Source organism: Dryobates pubescens, chromosome 13, assembly GCF_014839835.1.
Source record: "Dryobates pubescens isolate bDryPub1 chromosome 13, bDryPub1.pri, whole genome shotgun sequence".
Lineage (NCBI taxonomy): Eukaryota > Metazoa > Chordata > Aves > Piciformes > Picidae > Dryobates > Dryobates pubescens.
Window position 1 is genome coordinate 1421957 of NC_071624.1, and position 13064 is coordinate 1435020.

At 56.6% G+C, this 13064-nt stretch overlaps 1 protein-coding gene across 1 annotated transcript in view; it reads right to left on the minus strand.

The window, feature by feature from the left end:
* The window catches only part of VPS8 (VPS8 subunit of CORVET complex), a 71041-nt gene that overhangs the window by 25692 nt on the left and 32285 nt on the right, over positions 1 to 13064 (minus strand). The window contains exons 24-34 of the mRNA XM_054166471.1: positions 12724 to 12813; positions 11699 to 11750; positions 10855 to 10897; positions 9773 to 9845; positions 8207 to 8326; positions 7116 to 7187; positions 5961 to 6080; positions 5084 to 5140; positions 3985 to 4067; positions 2318 to 2402; positions 125 to 223 (exon numbers count right to left, since the gene is read on the minus strand). Coding sequence (XP_054022446.1) covers positions 125 to 223; positions 2318 to 2402; positions 3985 to 4067; positions 5084 to 5140; positions 5961 to 6080; positions 7116 to 7187; positions 8207 to 8326; positions 9773 to 9845; positions 10855 to 10897; positions 11699 to 11750; positions 12724 to 12813 — 894 coding nt within the window. The remainder of the gene's footprint in view (positions 1 to 124; positions 224 to 2317; positions 2403 to 3984; positions 4068 to 5083; positions 5141 to 5960; positions 6081 to 7115; positions 7188 to 8206; positions 8327 to 9772; positions 9846 to 10854; positions 10898 to 11698; positions 11751 to 12723; positions 12814 to 13064) is intronic.

Sequence of the window (13064 nt, forward strand, 5' to 3'; positions counted from 1 at the left end):
AGGTCAGAGCTCCCTGAAGGGCTGGGACTCCCCATGGCGACTCTCCTGCTTTGGGAGCAGCGCCAGGCAGGCCCAAGAGGAGCCAGCAGGAGCCGAGGGAGCGTGGGGGTAGGATGCACTGTACCTCTATGTGCTCCAAAGCTTTCTGCCACACAGACTGCTTTTCTTCAGCACTGTAGCCAGGCATGGACAGGATGTTGTGAATGTAGCTGAAAACTTCTTCCTGTGAGGCACAAACCCACAAAGGGCACAGCATGAGCTGCAGCACCACCACCACCACACACTTGGGTACCGGAGAGCAGCTCGAAAGTCTTAGGGTGGACCTGATGGAGCAAGTCCAGAGGAGGCCACAAAGATGACTGGGGAGCTGGAGCACCTCTGCTATGGGGACAGGCTGGGAGAGTTGGGGCTGTTCAGCCTGGAGAGGAAAAGGCTCCAGGGAGACCTCAGAGCTGTCCTCCAGGCTGCAGAGGGACTGTTCCCAGAGGGCTGCAGAGACAGCACCAGGGGCAATGGTTTGAAATGAGAGCAGAGCAGATTGAGACTGGATGTGAGGAACAAGTTCTGCAGCAGGAGGCTGCTGGAACACTGCAGCAGGCTGCCCAGGGAGGTGCCAGTTGAGGCTCCAGCCCTGGAGATGTTCAAGGTGAGGCTGGACAGGGCTGTGAGGAACCTGCTCCAGTGCAGGATGTCCCTGCTGGGTGCAGGGGTTGGGCTGGGGGAACTCTGGAGGTCCCTTCTTCTTTAAGAAGAAACCAAAAGCTGTGAAACTTTAAAACCAGATCAACTCCTCCCCAACACACAAAAATCCTTGGCTGTAGCTCAAGTGTGAAAGAGGACACTTCTTAAGAGGGAGAGGCAGGACAGAAGAGCAGGGCTGCCCTGGCCCCTCCCAGTCTGGCCAGCAGGACAGGGTGCAGCGAAGGAGCAGGGCAGAGGCCCCTCTGGACTCACCTTTGTGCACTGCACAAGGAGCAGGGCAGAGGCCCCTCTGGACTGACCTTTGTGCACTGCACAAGGAGCAGGGCAGAGGCCCCTCTGGACTGACCTTTGTGCACTGCACAAGGAGCAGGGCAGAGGCCCCTCAGGACTCACCTTTGTGCACTGCACAAGGAGCAGGGCAGAGGCCCCTCTGGACTCACCTTTGTGCACTGCACAAGGAGCAGGGCAGAGGCCCCTCTGGACTCACCTTTGTGCACTGCACAAGGAGCAGGGCAGAGGCCCCTCTGGACTGACCTTTGTGCACTGCACAAGGAGCAGGGCAGAGGCCCCTCTGGACTGACCTTTGTGCACTGCACAAGGAGCAGGGCAGAGGCCCCTCTGGACTCACCTTTGTGCACTGCACAAGGAGCAGGGCAGAGGCCCCTCTGGACTGACCTTTGTGCACTGCACAAGGAGCAGGGCAGAGGCCCCTCAGGACTCACCTTTGTGCACTGCACAAGGAGCAGGGCAGAGGCCCCTCTGGACTGACCTTTGTGCACTGCACAAGGAGCAGGGCAGAGGCCCCTCTGGACTGACCTTTGTGCACTGCACAAGGAGCAGGGCAGAGGCCCCTCTGGACTCACCTTTGTGCACTGCACAAGGAGCAGGGCAGAGGCCCCTCTGGACTGACCTTTGTGCACTGCACAAGGAGCAGGGCAGAGGCCCCTCAGGACTCACCTTTGTGCACTGCACAAGGAGCAGGGCAGAGGCCCCTCTGGACTGACCTTTGTGCACTGCACAAGGAGCAGGGCAGAGGCCCCTCTGGACTGACCTTTGTGCACTGCACAAGGAGCAGGGCAGAGGCCCCTCTGGACTCACCTTTGTGCACTGCACAAGGAGCAGGGCAGAGGCCCCTCTGGACTGACCTTTGTGCACTGCACAAGGAGCAGGGCAGAGGCCCCTCTGGACTCACCTTTGTGCACTGCACAAGGAGCAGGGCAGAGGCCCCTCTGGACTCACCTTTGTGCACTGCACAAGGAGCAGGGCAGAGGCCCCTCTGGACTGACCTTTGTGCACTGCACAAGGAGCAGGGCAGAGGCCCCTCTGGACTGACCTTTGTGCACTGCACAAGGAGCAGGGCAGAGGCCCCTCTGGACTCACCTTTGTGCACTGCACAAGGAGCAGGGCAGAGGCCCCTCAGGACTCACCTTTGTGCACTGCACAAGGAGCAGGGCAGAGGCCCCTCTGGACTGACCTTTGTGCACTGCACAAGGAGCAGGGCAGAGGCCCCTCTGGACTCACCTTTGTGCACTGCACAAGGAGCAGGGCAGAGGCCCCTCTGGACTCACCTTTGTGCACTGCACAAGGAGCAGGGCAGAGGCCCCTCTGGACTCACCTTCCTCAGGGGGTCCCGCAGGTAGCAGCCGATGATTTTGTCGTAGCGGAGCTGCCGCTCGTACATGAACTCACAGATCTGGAAGCTAGGAGGGAAACACCTCCAGGTCAGGCCAAAGGCACTCAGCTGAGTCAGCAGAGCAGAGCTGGGTGGCTCAGCCCCTGCACAGCCTGGCAGCACCCAGCAGAAGGCACAACATGGTTTACAGAGAGCATGTGGCAGCGTCTCGGGTGGAGGTCTGCAGCTCGGGGCTGGGTGGCTGCAGTCTCCACGTGCCCCAGGCCGGCTCTCACCAGCCTCACTCTGTCGGGGAAGCCACATACAATAGAGAGGAGCTCCTAAGGTGAGAGGTGAGGGACAGAGCACAAAAACCCTTTGAGAAGTCAGGTGCCATAGGTTCTGCTGTTCACAGCTCAGCTTCCTTATTTCCAGGCATCTTGGGCTCTAAAGCAGGAGAGGAGAAGGCTGAGAGGGATCTGATCAATGCCTATCAATAGCTGAGGGCTGGGGGTCAGGAGGCAGGGGCCAGGCTCTGGCTGGTGGTGCCCAGGGACAGGACAAGGACCAGCAGGGACAAGCTGCAGCCCAGGAGGTGCCACCTCAGCATGAGGAGAAACTTCCCTGGTGTGAGGCTGCTGGAGCCTGGAGCAGGCTGCCCAGAGAGGCTGTGGAGTCTGCTCTGGAGCCTTTCCAACCCCCTGGATGTGTTCTGTGTGCCCTGCTCTGGCAGGGGGTTGGGCTGGAGGGTCTCTGGAGGTCCCTTCCAATCCCTGCCAGTTTGTGAAGCATGGTGAACATGATTGCAAGATGTGCTCTGACCCAGCTTCCTGCCTTCAACCAGAGGCAACTGAGGCAAGACAAATGCAGCCTCAGTTACACTGCACTGCAGGCTCTCAGCTCAGGTGGCAGTGGCCATGCTGGTGGCTCTGGCACTCACACTCACTGAACAAGGAGAAAAGCCAAATTCAACAGCTGCAGTTCTTGAGTCTGACCAGTTTGGCTGAGTAACTCCTAGGCCACACAGGAGAGCAGGCATGGCACTCCCTGCCACCACACCTCTGCTCCTCTGCAGTCCAGAACCCCCACACTCAGGGCTGGGGGGATGCCCTCCCTGGCCAGCCCTCCTCAGGCATGACAGGACCTCTGGAAGCATAAAGCACCAAAAGGAGATGGTGGAAACTTTCAGCCTTTCCACACACTGCATTTTCTCTCCTACTCACTTCTAAAATGAGCACCATGGGGCTGGATCCAGACCCCTTTGTGCTTTGAAGCCCACCTGTGGGTCTCACCCCAAGAAGTCATCTCCATCTGTCAGTGGTGGAGATTCACATCTACACTGACACCTTTGAACAAGGCCTAAGCTCTGGGATAGGAAGTGTCAAAGCTCATTGAGCCCTGCAGGGCTTCACCATGAAGAGTTTCTGTAGCTCTGCTCCACTCTTAGCAAGACACTGTGAGAACCCCCAGGAGAGGTGAGGCAGAGCCTGGGACCAGCAATGAGCAGATGTACAAGGAAGGACAAGGTGAGGCACCAAGAGCTCCAGACACAGCTGCAAAGCAGGAACAAGAAATGTGGAGGCAAAAAGCTTTGCAGATTCAAAGGCAGCATTCAAGCACCAGGGCCAAGGGGCAAAGGCAGAGTCTCTGCATGGGACACAGGCACTCACAACTCAGCTTTCTCTGCCATCTGGATCAGACGACTCTCTTCAAACTGGACAATGCCCCCTGCCTGCAGCAATTCCAAGAGGACCTGCAGAGACAGAAGACCACTTAGCTGCCACTGGAAATGCAGATGGACAGCTGGGGCCATTACAAGTCCACTGCTCCTGCTCCACTGAGTGCTGTTTTAACACAGGATTATTTCACAGCAGCTTTTCATTCATTGTCTTTTACCTCTCTGAGGATGAGCCAGCAGTGTGCTCAGGTGGCCAAGGCCACCAACATTCTGGCCTTGGAGCAGCAGTGGTGTGGGCAGCAGGAGCAGGGCAGGGATTGTGCCCCTGTGCTCAGCACTGCTGAGGCCACAGCTTGAGTGCTGGGTTCAGCTCTGGGGTTCTCATTGCCAGGACACTGAGGGACTGGAGCAGGTCCAGAGAAAAGCAACCAAGCTGGGGAAGGGTCTGGAGAGCAGGGCTGGGGAGGCGCAGTTGAGGGCCCTGGGGGTGTTCAGCCTGGAGCAGAGGAGGCTGAGGGAGACCTCAGTGCTCTCTGCAGATCCCTGAGAGGGGGCTGGAGCGCGGTGGGGGTTGGGCTCTGCTCCCCAGTCTCAGGTGATAGAAGGAGAGGCAATGGCCTGGAATGGTGCCAGGCGAGGCTGAGGTTGGAGAGGAGAAATGCCTTTGGTGCCAGAGTGGTCAGGGCCTGGCAGAGGCTGCCCAGGGAGGTGGTGGAGTCCCCACTCTGGAGGTGGTCCAGAAAGGTGTGGCCATGGCCCTTGGGCCATGGTTTAGTGGCCATGGCGGGGTTGGGTTGACAGTTGGACTGGATGATCTTACAGGGTGTTTCCACCTCAAACAACTCCATGATTCTAGGAGCAGGAAGGTCTCCTGCTTATGCAGGTTGTTCCTGGCCTCTGCTCCTGCTGCTGCCAGACATCTGCAGCTGCTGCTGGGCTCCTTCCCTTCACTCCAGCTGTGGACGGCACCGTGCCTGTGCCAGGTGTCTGCTCCGGCACAAGCCCTTCAGGCAGCGTGGCTCCCCAGGGAGGCTGAGCTCTGCCGTGCAGCACGGTGGGAGCTGCAGCAGGAGCCGCGCTCAGGCCGGTACCTGCTGCCGCTCCGAGTGGCGCGAGTCGTCGTCCGGGCTGCACAGGAACTCCAGCACCTGGCCGGGACGGAACCGCAGTCAGCACCCGGCCACAGAGCTGCCGGCACAGCCCAGCGAGCAGCTGCTGGGCGGCACCGCCTGCAGCAGCACACCAGAGCGCAGCACAGCCGTGACAATGCACTGCTGCTCTGGGGGGTACTCGGCCCTTAGTGCTGGGGGGGTTGAGCCACAGCAGCTAAACATGGGCCTGGGGGTGTCCAGGGGGGCAAGAGGGCCACCAGCATCCTGGCCTGGAGCAGCAACGGTGTAGCCAGCAGGAGCAGGGCAGGGACTGTGCCCCTGTGCTCAGCACTGCTGAGGCCTCTCCTTGAACACTGGGTCCAGTTTTGGGCCCCTCCAAGAAGGACACTGAGGAGCTGGAGCAGGGCCAGAGAAGGGCAACAGCTGAGGAAGGGTCTGGAGAGCAGGGCTGGGGAGGAGCAGCTGAGGGGGCTGGGGGTGTTCAGCCTGGAGCAGAGGAGGCTGAGGGAGACCTCATTGCTCTGGGAGGCTGGAGCCAGGTGAAGGTTGGGCTCTGCTCCTCTCAGGTGATGGAAGGAGAGGAAATGTCCTGAAATTGTGCCAGGGGAGGCTTAGGTAGGAGATGAGGACAAATTTCTTTGCTGCCAGAATGGTCAGGGCCTGGCAGAGGCTGCCCAGGGAGGTGGTGGAGTCCCCATGCCTGGAGGTGCTGAAGAAGCTGCAGCTGTGGCACTTCAGGTTGGGTTACAGTTGGACTCAACAATCCTGAAGGCATTTTCCAACCTTCATGACTCTGTAAGATGCTGCCTGGTTTGGGCTGCTCCAGCACCTCCAGAACTGCTTCACAAGCACTTGCCTGGTCAAACAGTGTCCTGTTCACAAACAAGGTGTTGTTGGGCTTGGCAAGCTGCCGGGCAAGGAAGGTGAAGAGACAACCAACCTGCGACGGGGTGAAGTCAGAGTTCTCCACCATCACCTGAGAGGAAACAGAGAGAATGGAGGAATGAGAACAGGAGTGAGTGACTCTGCCTTTGGGAAACCAACCAGGACACTGCAACAAGGAGCTCCTGTGCAACCACCACATCTCCTCCTTTTCTCCTTTTCAGAAGGAATCAAGGAGTGGAATCAATTGGAAGCATTGGAGGAGAAGGCTGCTAAAGCATGAGTCAGGTGAAATCACAGAAAAGGAGACTTCTCTGTCATCATATTTGATGTGTGTGAATTATCATCTACTCCAGGCTGGGGCAGGAGGGGCTGAGAGCAGCCTGGGGGAGAAGGCCTTGGGGGGGTCAGCTGGTGACAAAGTGCCCAGGAGCCAGCACTGGTCCCTGGCAGCCCAGAGCCAGCTGAGTGCTGAGCTGCAGCCAGAGCAGGGAGAGAGCAGCACAGGGAGGGGATTCTGCCCCTCTGCTCTGCCCCCACCTGCAGCACTGCCTCCAGCTCTGGGGCCCCCAGCACAGGAAGGACCTGGAGCTGCTGGAGAGGCTCCAGAGGAGGCCATGAGGATGAGCAGAGGCTGCAGAACCTCCCCTGTGGGGACAGGCTGGGAGGGTTGGGGCGGTGCAGCCTGGAGAGGAGAAGGCTCCAGGGAGACCTCAGAGCAGCTTCCAGTGCCTGAAGGGCTCCAGGAGAGCTGGGGAGGGACTCTGGACAAGGGCTGGGAGTGCCAGGATGAGGGACAGTGGCTTTGAGCTGGGAGAGGAGAGACTGAGAGTGGAGAGGAAGAAGAGATTCCTGAGAGTGAGGCTGGGGAGAGCCTGGCACAGGCTGCCCAGGGAGGCTGTGGCTGCCTCCTGCCTGGAGGTGTGCAAGGTTCCAACCCAAACCATTCCATGAATCCATGAAAACACAACTGAGATCCTTGGCTGAGGCAAATCCATGCTCCAGCCCCTCATGCTCTCAGGAGGACTCAGCAGGGCAGGACTGCACACACCTCATTCACACTGCAGGCCCTACTGCACACTGTCACACAGCCAGACCTGAACCAGAGGGCAGTTATTGGCTCACTCACTTTCAGAAGGATGTCCACAATTCTCTGCTGATACTCCACAGCCTGCTTGTCGTTCTTGAAGTCTTCAAAAGTCTGCATGTGGAAAGCATGGACAGCCTGAGAAGAGTGCTCTGCACTGCCCAGCCCAGAAGCAAACACAGGCAGCAGCCACGGGAGCAACGGCACTGCCAGCTTTGTGGCTAAGCAGCAGGCTCCCAATCTGCTCTGTGTAAACACCAAGAGGGATCTGACACACTCCAGGAAAATTCCAAACAGACAGAGGAAATCCACCAGACCTGCAAAGGCAGGGAGCTCACCTCTGTGCAGGAGAGGGAGTAGCTACAAAACACAAACACATCATTCTGGGCTTTAAAGCTGGCCTCTGCCACCAGAGTCTTCTGTTCATCAGGTTAAATGTAAAGGCTGAAAGACTCTTCTGATCCCCTCTGGGATCTCACAGAATGAAAATCAGAACCTCTGCATCAATCCAGCAGTTGCTGGTTTAGTTACAGCAGGACCTCAGCAACAGAAGGCCCAGCAATGATGTAGCTGTGAGACAGGGAGGGAAGCACTGGCACTGTCTCCTTCCCTTGGATGAGGTCAGCCCTGCCCCTGGGAAGGAACAGCAGCAGGCACCAGGACAGGTTAAGGGCTGACCTGCTGGAAAGCAGCTCCATGGAGAAGGACCTTGGAGTCCTGGTGGATAGCAAGTTCCCCATGGGCCAGCAGTGTGCCCTCATGGCCAAGAGGGCCAAGGGCAGCCTGGGTGCATTAAGAAGAGTGTGGCCTGCAGTCAAGGGAATTTCTCTTCACTCCCTACTCTGCCCTACTGAGACTAGACCTGGAGTCTTGTGTCCAGTTCTGGGTTCTGCAGTTCAAGAGAGACAGGAATACAGTAGAGAGTGTGCAGTGGACACAAGCTGGAGCCCAGGAGGCTCCACCTCAGCATGAGGAGAAACTTCCTTGGGGTGAGGCTGCTGGAGCCTGGAGCAGGCTGCCAGAGAGGCTGTGGAGTCTGCTCTGGAGCCTTTCCAGCCCCCCTGGATGTGTTCTGGGTGCCCTGCCCTGGCTCCAGCCCCCAGCCCCGTGGACCATGGGCAGCAGTCCCTCACCAGGGCCAGGACGTTGAGGAACTCGCGCGTGTCGAAGTGCAGCAGGGTCCTCACGTAGGGGTAGAGCTCCTCCTCCCCAGAGCCCTCCGCGGAGTGCAGACGGATCAGGAACTCGAAGATCTGCAAGGACAAGGCAAGCAGAGCAGAGCTGCTCTGCATCTCAGCTCACCCAGAGCACGTGGGCCAGCAGCAGCCTCTCCTGCTTTGCCCTTAGGCTCTACAGCCCTGTGGGGGCCCAGCAGTCTTCTCACTTCAGTAATGTTTTCTGCTGCTTCTTAGGAGGGAAAGAATTTCCCTCTCTGAAGCTTGCCAACCAGCTTACGATCAGGAGAAAGCTAAAGCTTGCATTGCAGACTGAAGTGTGTGAAATTAGCTAACTCCCTCCTCCTCCTGGCAGCTTCTCTCTGTGCAGGGCACAGCTCCATTCCCTGTCCCTTGGGAAGAACCACTCACTGCCCCCCACCACCCTAAAGCTTCTGACACTGCAGAGACTGACTTGGGTGCCACTTAACTCTCTACATCCTCCACTGACATCCTAGTGCCTGGAACTTAAACAGATCTTTGCAAAGGAAGGTGACTGCCAGAGGTGTCCAGCCCCCAGGGAGTAGCCAGGGCACTGCCAGCTGCAGCTGTCCCACATCCCAGCAGCTCTGGCTGCCTGCAGAGCAGACTGCTGCAGAGAGGTGAGCACTGTGAGCATGTGTGAGGCACACTGGCACCCCATGGAGAGCTGGCAGGCAGCACCCTGCCAGCCACCCTCAGCAAATGCCCTGATCTCTCTTGTTCCTAGTCCCAGTTCATTTTCCTGCCAGCAGTGAATATCAACGCTCTCTGTTGGCCTCCTTGAGCCTGATACCCACCAGGAATTCTGAACAGAATAAACCAAACCAACCTGGACTGTACCTAGGCTGGATTGCAGACAGACAGAGGTTACTTAAACCAAGCTCTCAGGAACACCATCAGAGCTCCAAAAAGGAGGAGCTGATGGAGAGGGAACTTTCCATGAGGGGGTCTGAGCCAGGCCAAGGGGAAATGGTTTGGAGCTGAGGCAGAGCAGGGTCAGAGTGGAGCTGAGGAAGAAGTTGTTCAGCAGGAGGGAGCTGAGGCTCTGGCACAGGCTGCCCAGGGAGGCTGTGGCTGCCTCCTGCCTGGGGGTGTTGAAGGCCAGGCTGGATGAGGCCTTTGGGCATTCTAGGGTAGTTGAGGAGCATCCCTGGCCATGGCAGAGGCTTGGAGCAGATGACCTCTGAGGTCTCTTTCAACCTGAGCCATTCTAAGAGTCTGTGACTGATTTTAGCAGCAGCCCAGCAGGGTTACATTAACATTCAGCTACTGTGCTTTGATCCTAGTTCACTTTCTACTCCTGCTCACCCTGTGTCACAAGCCCTTGGAGACAGAGCTCTTCCCACATCTGACATGTCCTGCTCAGGGTTAGAAGGATCAGACCCCTACAACTTTATGGCAACTCTGTAGTAAAAAACAACTGAAAAAGAAATGCACATTTGTGCCACTGCCTCTGCTCCCAGAACACTCCTGGGGAGAGGCTTCCTCTGGCAGGCTGCTCACCTGGTTTTTAACCAAAGGCACCAGATCTTCAGGAATGTCCCCCAAGGGATATGCACGGCCAGCCAGGCAGCAGCTGCAGAGGAGGAGGGGAAAGGCATTTTTAATGCATCCTGGCATGAAACAGAGGGAGGAAAAGAGGCTAATGCAAGGTGCTCTTGAAGCAAACTAAAAGAAACTGAGAGCAGCCCTGCAGAGAAGGACTTGGGGCTGCTGGTGAGTGAGAAGCTGACAGGAGCCAGCAGTGGGCACTGGCAGCACAGAAGGCCAGGGGCAGCCTGGGCTGCATCCAAAGCAGCATGGCCAGAGATGGAGAGAGGGGATCCTGCCCCTCTGCTCTGCTCTGGGGACACCTCACCTGCAGGACTGTGTCCAGCTGTGGGGCCCCAGCACAAGAGGAACATGGACCTGATGGAGAGGGTCCAGAGGAGGACACCAAGATGATCAGAGGCTGAAGAACCTCTCCAGCAGACAACACTGCTGTCAGTATGTAACAAGCCAATGCACTCCATGGATTTGCATCCAAGCTTTGACATTCCACAGCAGAAGGGGAATGGGGAAGCTCAGTATTTGTCACTAATACCTTGTCTCTTGCATTTTAGGAAGCAGGGGTAATGCAGAGCCTCCTGTTCAGGCTCTTGAATAGGTTCCAGAAGCTCACTAATGAACCACTACCAGGCAACCTCAGAGTGAGCTCCTGCCAGCGACAGGCAGCACAGGAGGCAGAGCTGAGCACAGCCACACAGCTGTGTGGAAAGGCAAGACACACAGGGCTGCCACCCAGCTCTGCAGGCCACAGAGGCCTTCAGAGAGCACACTGGCACACACAGGACAAGGAACATTCTAAAGACAAAAACATGGTCTGTGCACATCAGCAATAAGCTGAGATCCAAGTCCCAGCTGCACCCTACCTGTGTGCTCACACAGCATGGAGCAGGAAGCTGCTGTGGCCCAGCCAGCTCTGAAGGCAGACATGGCAATCTCTCACTGCCCCTCAGCTGTGCCAACACTCTAACTGCAGCTGGGGTAAGGTAAAACTCTTGTCCAGCCCTAGTCAACGACACACACCTGACAAAGGTCCTTACCTTATATACACAAGCAGCTTGTTGCCCATGACCACCTGCTCATCTGAAAACAAAAGTCATTTGTCACATTTTCTTCAGGAGGTAACAGAGAGATGCAGTTCCCTTCCCAGCCAGCAGCAGAACAACTCTGACACAGGTGCAGTTTTACATACAGCAACCTGAGCAGCTTCACACAGAGCAAAGTGCACCAGAACACTTCCCCAGTGTTCAGAATAACCTAAGGGTTGCAGTTCTGGTGTCCCCAACACAAGGGCAGGAAACTGCTGGAGAGGGTTCAGAGGCCACCAAGATGATCAGAGGCTGGAGAACCTCCCCTGTGGGGCCGGGCTGAGAGAGTTGGGGCTGTGCAGCCTGGAGAAGAGAAGGCTCCAGGCAGACCTCAGAGCAGCCTTCCAGTAGCTGAAGGGCTCCAGGAGAGCTGGGGAGGGACTCTGGACAAGGGCTGGGAGTGCCAGGATGAGGAACAATGGCTTTGAGCTGGGAGAGGAGAGACTGAGAGTGGAGAGGAGGAAGAAATTCTTTGCATTGATGGTGGGGAGAGCCTGGCACAGGCTGCCCAGGGAGGCTGTGGCTGCCTCCTGCCTGGAGGTGTTCAGAGCCAGGCTGGATGAGGCCCTGAGCAGCCTGTGCTGGTGGCAGCTGTCCCTGCCCATGGCAGGGGGTTGGAGCTGGATGAGCTTTGAGCTCCCTTCCAGCCCATTCTGTGAATCTATGAATCATCTAAGGGGTTTCCCAGATATTAGTTATGTATTTCCTTTGTGCATCCCTCTGTTGGGAATGACCACAGATACTCAAAACAGCAAACAGGAAAACCAGAAACAGGTAAAGGGAAACAGTTCAGTACCTGTGAGAGGCTTCCCAGCATTCAGTGGAGGAGCAAGGACTTTGAACAGCTTCTGCAACAAGAAAGCAGGCTGTGCTCAAGCAGCTGGGAGAGCTCAAGGTGAAGACCCTAGCATGGTTTTAAAGGACAGAGCAGAAGGGAGTCTTCCTCCCAGGAGCTCTGCTGTCTTGCCACATCCTACACCAAGACATGCCACAGAATGCTTTTCCCTGGCACAAAGCAGGCAGCCTGCACTCACTCAGATCTACCCCTAAGCACAGCCCATGCTGCAAAAAGCAATCCAGTAGATCCAGAAGTACATAAGAAGAACATAACTGACCACCTGCACTTCCTGTTCCTGAACCTGCTGCCATCAAGCCCTCAGCCTACCCAGCAGGGTCTCCAGAGAGCCTTTAGTTTGGGTGTGCAGAATGAGGACCTTGAGGGTGGATTCAGACTGGACGTTAGAAATTCTTTCCAGAGAGGGTGGTGAGACGCTGGAACAGTTTGCCCAGGGAGGCTGTGGATGCCCACAGGTTGTGATTACCTGCAGCAGCAGCAAGGCTGGAGGTGTTTCCCAGAGGCAGAGCTATGGTGCTTAGGGCCAGGGTTAGCCCCAGCCTTGGCAGAGCTAGGGAACGGCTGGACTGGATGAGCTTAAAGGTCTTTTCCAACCAAAGCGATTCTGTGACCAGCAACAAAAGTGCTGGCAGATGGCTTTGCAATGGAGTCTCCTTAAGCCATCAAGTTTTTGTCTTTTACTGCTCTTGGTTTATTTTCCTAACACAACTGAATCTCCAGCAGAGCACTGGCAGAGCATTGCTGCCTCAGCAGGGACATTTGTGTTCCTCAGCAGTGACTGCAATCCCTTTGCTCCTCCAGTGCCTCCAGTCAAACAAACAGCTTGTATCAGACATCATTTCACCCCTGAAGTGAAAAAGGACAAGAACCCACACCCTGAATGAGAAGATAATGCATTGGTTGAAATGCTGCTCCTGAGAATGGCTGTGCTGGACACAGCTCACTGCAGCCAGCAGCCTCCCTACCTCCATGGGGCTGATGAAGTCGTTCATGCCGCTGTTGTACACATAGATCATGGCATCGTAGAGGTGGTTCTCCCAGCAGAGGAGAACTACCTGCAAGGCAAGCAAAGCACAACATCAGCATCCAGTTGATCAAAACTTCAAGGCTTCTCACCCTCTGGTCTCTCAAAAGCAATCTCTGCCCTTGCATCTGCATCAGCCACCAGCACCTTTCAAAACAGTGAGAGTTCCCCCTTGCAGGATCACCTTCTGCAAGGACCACAAGTCCCCAGGTTTATTGCTCACGCAGCAAGCACTGACTGTAACTGTCTAGATTCTACTATTCATAGAGCCATAGACTGGCA